Source organism: Anomaloglossus baeobatrachus, chromosome 2 (genome assembly GCF_048569485.1).
Source record: "Anomaloglossus baeobatrachus isolate aAnoBae1 chromosome 2, aAnoBae1.hap1, whole genome shotgun sequence".
NCBI lineage: Eukaryota > Metazoa > Chordata > Amphibia > Anura > Aromobatidae > Anomaloglossus > Anomaloglossus baeobatrachus.
The window spans coordinates 86652142-86662280 of NC_134354.1; the positions used below are offsets into that span (position 1 = coordinate 86652142).

At 42.2% G+C, this 10139-nt stretch overlaps 1 protein-coding gene across 1 annotated transcript in view; it reads left to right on the plus strand.

Annotated features, from left to right (window-relative positions):
* Nucleotides 1-7847, plus strand: part of ST3GAL6 (ST3 beta-galactoside alpha-2,3-sialyltransferase 6) — a 75029-nt gene extending 67182 nt beyond the window's left edge. Inside the window, exons 4-7 of the mRNA XM_075335139.1 lie at nucleotides 728-914; nucleotides 4746-4883; nucleotides 6087-6239; nucleotides 7685-7847. Coding sequence (XP_075191254.1) covers nucleotides 728-914; nucleotides 4746-4883; nucleotides 6087-6239; nucleotides 7685-7765 — 559 coding nt within the window. The 3' untranslated portion in view covers nucleotides 7766-7847. The remainder of the gene's footprint in view (nucleotides 1-727; nucleotides 915-4745; nucleotides 4884-6086; nucleotides 6240-7684) is intronic.
* The last annotated feature ends 2292 nt before the right edge of the window (nucleotides 7848-10139 follow it).

Genomic DNA, 10139 nt, shown 5'->3' on the forward strand with positions numbered 1-10139 from the left:
ACATTATACTTGTGTACTCGAGTCTCGACCATACGAGCGTCCAACTGCTCTTAACGAGTTGTGGTAAGAAGCTGGGAAGGAAGGGGTTAAAAACACTGCAGTGCCGTACAGAAGATCATTCAAGCTTCAAACTCCGGGGTCATGGGCACTGAGCCAAAATCCAGCGATGGAGAAGTGAGTGAGATCATTCTGTGATGCTGTGTATTCATTAGCATGAGAGCACGACCACAGGGACATACTAATATGCTAATGAGGGGCGACTGGCCAGGGAACTAACGCCCAGGGGACTCGTGCCCTCGCTCATTAACATACGGTAAAAAATCTTTAGAAATACTTTTTCTACAGATCTCTTTATCTATGCTAGTGTATACAGGGACTAACAGGCAGGGATTAGCAATATACACCCAGAACTGCTCATGGTTTCGGGTGCATATTGGACCTGACAGGTTCCCTTTAATGAGTAAAATATAATGTGATGTGGCTGAGACTGTAGTTGGCATATGACAAAAGTACACAAAACAGATACTTGTGTGATGGCCGCTGGGACCGGCAAGTGTCGCCGAATCCCAACGCTGCATGTGCAGCACTTGCTGAAGATTTCACCAGCGGAGGAGAAATCTTAACCTAATAGGTCATTTTCAGATGACACATTCCCTGTAAGGAAATCATAATTAAATATTATAAAAAATTATACTAATCTTTTTTTTTTTTCTTTCTTATTTACAAGGATGAATGACGGCCCTGTCCTGGGGTATGAAGATGATGTTGGACAAAAGACTACTTTCCGCCTATGTTATCCAGAATCCATCTTTTCAGACAGTTTGCACTATGATCCGAACACCACAGTGGTGCTTATGATGTTCAAGCCTCATGATGTCAAATGGTTGTCAGAATTACTATTACACAGAAGTGTGGTAAGTGTATGGGCCTCGATACATTATAATGCCGGCTGTGTATATACAGGTTTGAGCTCTGCTCTTTGCTCTGATTTGCATAAGGACGTGTATGCAAAATTGGGGTACAGCAAGTTCACCAAAAGGAATATTCAATTTTTTTGGATGTGCTAGAGGCGTTAGCTTGGCCTTCGATGACCCTACCGCTTCAATTTACTAAATGCTACAAGGTATTCGCTAATAAACTATTTTAATGGAATTAGTCCCTAAACACTTAGGCTATGTTCGCACGTTGCGTATTTGCATGCAGTTACTGCGCTCTGCACCGCAGCGTAACTGCATGCGTCTTGCATCCCCAGCATAATCTATGACGTGCGTATTAGAGCGCAGCGCTTCTGCTGCTGCCCGAAGCGCGCGTTCTAAGAAGTGACATGTCCCTTCTTTCCTGAGCTCTGCCTGCAGTCCCCATTCTGTCTATGGGAGGGGCTGCACTCAGAGCGAATGGAATCGGCTTTTTTTTTTTCATTACAGACTCTTTCTGCAGCGATTTGAAGCGCACGTGTGCTGTTCAAATTGCTGCAGAAATTTCTGCAGGGACAAACGCTACGTGCCTTAGGCTATGTGCCAATGGGAGCTTGCACCTGTGGATATATCCGCAGGTACGGCCGCAGGTTTCCTGCAGCTGCTAGCCGGAATCCGCAGCTATTTTTAGCTGCGGTAGTACAGCTAAATAGCTGCGGTAAACCTGCGGATTACCTGCGGAAGTCCCGGCCCTATCTCAATAGTGGAGGGCTGGGATTTCGGCAGGTATTTCCACAAAAAGAATTGACATGCAATTATGTGCGGCTGCGGGACGTCCGCAGCATATTCACCTTTATTGGTCTGTGGAACTGCGCTGAGTACACCACAAATGAAGCATAGGAGACCATTCATGTAAATCTCTGATCTAGTTTGGGGCAACAAGACCAGTGCCTTTCAGGGGCTCTCCACTACTGTACAACCACTTCGTAATAAAAGAAAAAAACCTCTTACCGACCTCTTGGATCGGTGCTGTTCCTTTGATCGTTGCATTATATCTCCTGCCAGTCGCTGATCTGCTGCAGCTGTCATCTAATTTTGTTTGTCAAAAGACCGATGGGAGACAAAGAACAGACATTTATCCAATTCAGACCTTTTTTTTTTAAAGGGAATCGGTCAGCAGGTTTTTGCTATGTAATTTGAGGACAGCATGAGGTAGGGGTGGAAACCCAGGATTCAACAATGTGTCACATGTTTCGCCATGTGCTGTTGTTTACCTAAACTCCAGTGATTATAATTGCTGTGATTTAGGCACTTGGGCGCTACACCCCCTCATGTGATAAGCAGCTCACTGTCTATAGACATTGTACATATAGATAGAAAACACATCTGACAACCAACATAGCCCAGTACCTCCGAGTGTAGGCCAGGGACTAGAACCCAATTTCAAATAAAGTAAATTGTGAAAGGCTCCCTTATGGATATTGAACCTATACAAAACGTGAGCCATGAAATCACCAGATAAGATAAAAAATATAAATTTATTGAACACTTATGCAGAAAAGGCATACAATACATAAAAATCAAAGTGCTTAGTGCAGGAGTACGAACTAGTAGAGATACCACCAGTCAAAAATACATAGTGGGAGAACAAATATCTCCAATGGGATGTGCATAGACCTAGTATTACACTTATATAGTCAGCAATAGAGAGCTAATCTAGATCATCCATTGTGCACAATTGCATCAAGGCACTTACCCATGCTATACCATGTTGAGAAGTGGTACTTCCGTAACCACAACATGTCACATGTTTCACCATGTGGTGTTGTTTACTTAAACCCCAGCGATTATAATAGCTGTGATTTAGGCACTTGGGCACTACACCCTCTCCTGTGATGAGCAGCTCACTGTCTAGAGACATTGTACATATAGAATGAAACCCAAAAAAGCAATTCAACAGGCATAAGAATCTTATAAATTTTTTTAAATTATTAAAACATTTTTACATTTTTTTGGGTTTCATTCGTGCTTTGATATTCTGGGCTAAATTTAAGGAATACTATGGTATATCCTTCTGCTTATAGGTTATATTGTACATATAGAGCCTGCTGAGGCATCCTTTTCAGCTCTGCTGCATTGCTGAATCTAAAAATTTTGATTGTATCACAACTGCTGCACCCAATAATCTTAAGTGATACATCATTGGATTCAGGGTCTCTTTGCCTACATTATGCTGCTCTCAGATGAGGTAGTAAAAACCTGATGATTAGGGCTGATCGAATCCGCCTAAATCCAGAACCAGCGGATCCCTGCCGGATTCCGGTGTCCATATAAGTTTATGGGGACCAGAATCTGGAGATTAAAAATGTTTGTGGCGGGGACGGGGGGGTAGGAGCGTGCGCGGTGTACTCACCCGAGGCTGTGTCATGGCAGCAAACTCCTTGCGGGTCACTCTTTTCCCTTCCGGAGCCGACAATTCAATGTTCATTGTTTTGCTTGCCCACCGGCCCGTGTAATTGGTTGCAGCTAGACGCACCCCCACCCCGAGTATCAGCGTGTCAGCTGAGTGCAACCAATCACAGGTGACAGGACGGCCGGTGGGCGGGGAAAGCAGTGTAAGTGTCTGCGGGTCAGTATGGTGAATGTGCATGTCTTTCAGAAACACATGCACGTTCCTGTCAGAAGTGTGCGCTCCTGTGACGGTGATGCGCTGTCAGACTCGTACAAGTCTGACATGACATCACCCGGCACGGCCTGCCGCTCTCTGAACATGAGCGTGCATATACACAGAAACACATGCACGCTCCTGTCAGACACTGTGTGCGCGGCTGTGTCAGTGATGCATTTTGTTTTTGTTTTTTTACTATTATTTAAATAAATAACTAAAATAAAAACGAAGTGCGGTCCCCCCTAATTTTCCTCCCCAGCCATGATGGTATCGGCTAAGAGCTGGTATTCTCAGCCCGCAGCCGCGCGGATCCGGACTTTTAGAGTTTGGGTCCGCTCAGCCGTACTGATGACAGATTCCCTTTAAGCAGAAGTGATTTGCATGATAGCAATTTGATTACCCAAACAGATTCTAGATGGGCACATCAAGGAGACTGCTGCAGAGCCGTCAGTATTTCAGGAACACGGTGTATATATGTCAGGGAGTTGTCATTAATGCAATCCTCTCTTTAGATACATGGAATCCAGAGGAACACTTTCATGTCGGCTGCTGGGTAAAAGTCCACAGCGCTTATAGATATTTATTTTCTTGTATTTACAGATGAAAGTTCACTTTCATTTGAGTAGTATTTGTTATGTCCTGCTCTTGCGTACGTTCTCACCTGTGCATTGTCTTTATGGTTTTGTCGTTGCTTCTAAATACCGTTATGATAAAGTGGTCATAACTCGTGAACTTTTCTCTATCTCTGGCTGTCATGAGTCGTTTCTGTATAGATTAATGTGTGGGACAGGCAAACAGAGCGATACTTAACTCCTTCATGAACAGATTGTTTGATCTTTTGTTTTCATTTTTTTCCTTTTTTTTTTCTTTCTACCAAAAGCTATAACTTTACAACAATGTTGCAATGGCCAAAAAAAACCCATAATTCTGGCTTTTTTTTTTATTATTACGCCGTTTACCGATCGGATATATTTATTATCTATTTTGATAGATCAGATCTTTATGAAATCAGCGCTGCCAAATACGTGTAATTTTTATTATTTTTGGAATTGCTTTATCTTTAATGAGGCAAACGTTTGCTATAATTGTTACATTGTATCTCATATTTTTCTTATTACCATTCTATGTATTGTGACTTTATACGTAATTCTTTCTTATTGCAGAGCACTTATGGTTTTTGGAGAAAACCTGCCATGAAATTAATCTACCAACCCCATCAAATGCGAGTCCTTAACCCTTACATACTGAAGCAAGTATCCCAAAATCTATTGAATTTTCCCACAAGCTTTCCTAAGACAGAAGTAAGTCCATCTTATCATACCTGCTATTTCTTTGTCCAAGTGCTTTCACCAGCCTTTAATGTTGTGGGACTTACTTAGACAACCCCTTCTCATTCCCCATATTTGCCCCCATTAAAATAAGAAAGCCTATACTCACCTGCTGTGTCGGCGCTGTTCCAGAAGTGTCAGTACTTTTGTGCGTGATTTTCACGGACGTGTGAAAGAGGCCTTAGGCTATGTGTCCACGGTAGAATGTACCTGCGGATTTTTCTGCATGAAAATCCGCGACTTTCGCGGCAAATCCGCACCTTATTTTTGCCGCGGATTACCGCGAATTTGCCGCGGATTTTGATGCGGATTTTTTTTCTTCCCCCATTCTAGACCCAAAATCCGCACCAAAATCCGCAACAATAATTGACATGCTGCAGATTTTTCCGGATCAAAATCCGCGGCAAATCCGCCGCGGAAAAATCCGCAGCATGGACACAGCATTTCCAAAATGCCATTGAAATGGCTTGGAAGTGCCGCTGCTGCAGATTTTCGGAAAATCCGCAGTAAATCCGCGGTAAATCCACAGCGTGGGCACATAGCCTTAGAGGGGTTTTCTTACATTGGAGTTAAGAACTTACCGGGTTGTTGCTAAAGTACTGTTTTAATACTTCTGCTTTCACATTGACAAAGCAGCTCCTTTTCTTCTGCTCTGTCAATGGGGCGCCGCTGCCAATTCCAATTGGGGTACTGATTGGCATCCTGTCTAACTGCTGGGAGCCTGCTGTTAATCAACATGTTGTCAACAGTGATACTTCATCGACAGAGCGGAAGAGAAAGAACTGCCCAGTTGACATAAGGTCAATTGAAGCCAGAGAATTGCTACCTGAGCTTGCAGAGATGCCACAGGGAAGAATTGGCAGGTGGTTAGCAACTATGGTACCTGCCGCAAGAATACAAAGAGCCAGAACACCCCTTTAACTTTTGGCAGACAGCAGTTATTTCCTTTACCTGGCCAGATACATGAAGATACTGCAGAATTGTTATTTTTAACCCTTGTTGTATTTCCTATATCAGACATGTTTGTAGACCTGTGCTTTGTAATTACTTCTTACCAAAGATATTCACAGATTCCTGAACCGTGTTGGCTGATGCTGCCATCTGCTGGCAGTACGTGTATATTGGTAGATTGGGGATTAGTAACTCGTTCTCCTTGTTTGTTCTTTTGTGTTCCAGAAACCAAAGCACCCGACTACTGGCATCATTGCAATCACGCTGGCGTTGCACATATGCAATGAAGTCCATATCGCAGGGTTCAAATACAACCTGACTTCTCTAAATAGTTCCCTCCATTATTATGGAAATGAGACGATGTCTGTAATGGCTCAGGTAAAGGATTGGCTGCAGCCCATTTATCTCTAAATCTAAACGCTAATTTCATGCATTGTTTTTTATATCAAGAAAATGTTTAATGAGAAAATGGCTTATTGTGTAAATCAGGTTTAAAATTTACAAAGTTAAAGATATTTGTTTTATGCCGTTAGTTTTCAATAGCATCACTATTTATAGTTAGAAAAAAAATCAAACCCTGCAGATCTTACATTTATTAGCTGTTCTGTTCAGAAGACTTTTCAGCAGTCTCATTATTAACACCTCTACAGTAAATAATACAGGATCCACCATTCACAATAGATGATGTCACAGCTCACCTCCTCCTCCTGTAAAATGACTTGATATCACCTCTATATACAGTAGATAGCACAGGATCCACCATTCACAATAGATGGTGACAGCTTACCTTCTCCTCCTCCGGTTCAATGACTTGATATTACCTCTATATACAGTAGATAGCACAGAATCCACCATTCACAATGGATGGTCACAGCTTACCTTCTCCGGTTCAATGACTGATATCTGTATATACAGCAGATAACTATCCACCACTCAATGGATGATGTCAAGTTCTCCTCCTTCTGTGCTATGACATATAACCTCTATATACAGTAGAGAACATAGCTTCCACCATTCACAATGCTCATCTCCTCCCTCTGTGTAATGACTGATAACACTTCTATACAATCACACACTCCACCACTCGCAATATTCATTGTCACAGCTCACCTCCTCCTACAATGACTAACACCTCTATAGTTAGTAGATATTTCACAATCCACCATTCAGTATTAGCAATGTCTCATCTCACCTCCTCCTCTCCCTCCTGTACAGTGACTGTTAACACTTCTATATACAGTAGATAATACACAATCCACCACTCTCAATAGGCAATGTCACAGCTCACCTCCTCCTCCTCTACCTTTACAGTGCATGTGCAGTAAATCCTTCACTGAAACTTATTAGGATCAGACCCAATTATTGCTGCTTATACCATTGTTGCTAATAGAAACAAAGAGATGAACAAGTCTAATATTAGGCTTAGTGTTAAAAATGTCTGATATTTTTTTTTATGTATAAAATAATTTTGAACATTTAAAAAAATAAATAAAAGCGCAAAAACTGCTTTATAAATGCTATATACAGTGCCTTTCATTTGGGGGGTGGCGTTTCATTATGCACTTCTACAGGGTATTTTTTATGTTTATTTTAGTCATATTAGTGTATTATTTATTCTTCTGGGAGTTAATTATTTTCACACATTTGTTTTATCCCAATGACAAAAATAACAGATTAAATATATTCAAATAAATAGTTGCCCTACTATGCCCACCAGTCTTCTTCTGACCTTTCCCGGGTCCCGATCGGTCTTTATTCTTGCGCTTCTTTACTTAATTAATTTGCACATTTTGACTCCATTGTCTTTCTTTATCTTTTCACAGAATGAATATCACAATATATCAGCAGAGCAAATGTTTCTTAGAGACCTTATTGATCACAAAACAGTAACAAATCTGACGTAGGGATGGATTAGACCCGGAGTATCACCGAGTAAACTCTGCTGTACAGTATTCATATTTTTATATATTTTGGATTTTTTTTTTTTTAATAAAAACCAAGGAGGATTGTGAGAATGCCCCAGGTCGTCTTCTGCCTGTTGCCCATCTTATTGACCAGAGACCCTTTTTGTTATGAGCAGAAAGGCGAAGCCGCTGCCCGGACCTGGATGAGCCATTTTGTAACTACAGACTGCGGCGTCGCCTCCGGAACCACTGAATCATTACTTCTGAGGAACTGTCCCAGATTCAGAAGCACAAGGGGATGCAATGTCTATCATTTTGTACAGGACTGTAATGAAAATATTTTGTAAAACAAATATGTATTATAGTATTTTTTTTTTTTTTGTTCCCCTTTCAGTCATGTCATTAATTATTATTTGGATCAAAACCGTTGATTCGCCTTAATTTTTGCTTTATTAAAGTTGATATAACTTTGGTAAATCATCTGCATTGTGTGAACAGTGAAGAAGCCCCATTCATAGGTCCTGAATGGGAATTGCCATTGAAGCGGATTTGACGCCATTTTTAAGAATTCTTTTCCTGACTGCGTATGAAAATATTGTTCACATTCAGATATTAAAAACTTTACAGATTTGTGTTCACAGCTGAGAATTGAGGGATCTAGTTGTGCGGATCCAGGCAATCCTCTGTGAGCTACATTCATATTCAGTGTAAATATGTCTCCCGTCTTGAGTATTAGTTTTTTAGCTGGCAGAGGATTGTCTGTAACAAATGCCATTGTATCCTCTGTCCATGTGGGGGCTGCACCATAAAGTGTCTGTTCAATCACTTCGAACACATCTTGGAAATGAATGGAAACACAAATAGGATGACACGGGGGGTATAACTTTTTATTATGCAATGGTTAAATTGTCCTTTCCTATAGGGTTACCCATTGTACTCTAGTATGGCGCCCGTGCTACATAGGTGCCCAGAAACCTCTATAGGGTCGCCCATTATATTCTAGTATGGCGCCTGTGCTATGTAGGTGCCCAGAAACCTCTATTGGGTCACACATTGTATTATAGTATAGCGCCTGTGCTAAATAGGTGCCCAGAAACCTCTATAGGGTCACACATTGTATTCTAGTATGGCACCTGTGCCACATAGGTGGCCAGAAACCTCTATAGGGTCGCCCATTATATTCTAGTATGGCGCCTGTGCTATATAGGTGCCCAGAAACCTCTATTGGGTCACACATTGTATTCTAGTATGGCGCCTGTGCTACATAGGTGCCCAGAAACCTCTATAGGGTCTCCCATTATATTCTAGAATGGCACTCGTGCTACATAGATGCCCAAGAACCTCTCTAGGGTCAACCATTGTACTTTTGTATGGCATCTGTGCCACATAGGTGCCCAGAAACCTCTCTAGGGTCAACCATTGTACTTTTGTATGGCATCTGTGCCACATAGGTGCCCAGAAACCTCTCTAGGGTCAACCATTGTACTTTTGTATGGCATCTGTGCCACATAGGTGCCCAGAAACCTCTCTAGGGTCAACCATTGTACTTTTGTATGGCATCTGTGCCACATAGGTGCCCAGAAACCTCTATAGGGTCACCCATTGTACTCTAGTATGGCACTCGTGCTACATAGATGCCCAAGAACCTATATAGGGTCACCCATTGTACTCTTGTATGGCATCTGTGCCACATAGGTGCCCAGAAACCTCTGTAGGGTCACCCATTGTACTCTAGTATGGAACCAGTGCTACATAGGTGGCCAGAAACCTCGCTCCTCACCAAATTTCGGGATGGAGATCCCAACTGACAGAAGACTATGGGCCGGGTGATCACAATCCAGCTGCCACAAGCAGGCAAAGCAAACCCATATGCGGTGGCCCATGGCCTCACTATTCTGTGAGTACAATGAGATTGCCTTCAAAATCATGTGCCTATTGGCAAATCCAATGCAACCATAATTTTGGCTGCATGTGGCAGCTACATTGTGAAATGCAGCCTTAAGGAAAAAACAAAGTTGATGGGAAGGTGCAATGAACTGTTTGGCCGCGCCAACGGTGCACAGAGCGCCTGTGCTTGGTTTTGAACAGCCATACTGTGCCAACAGAGGCCCTTTAAAAGGTTTGTCTGATAAAACAAGTTGTCACTCATCCATAGGATAGGTGATAACTTTGATCTCTTGAGGGCTGATTTCTGGGACCCGCACCGTTAAGCTAACAGGAAACTTTTATATCCCCATTGCAAAATAGAACTCCATTCATTTGCTATGGGGCTGCTGGAAAAAACTTGAGCACAGCGGCCACAATGGAGTGCAGGTCATTGATCAGCAGTGAGGTTTCCTTTGAGCGCTCATCAGTTTTTGACCCATGTAAATGA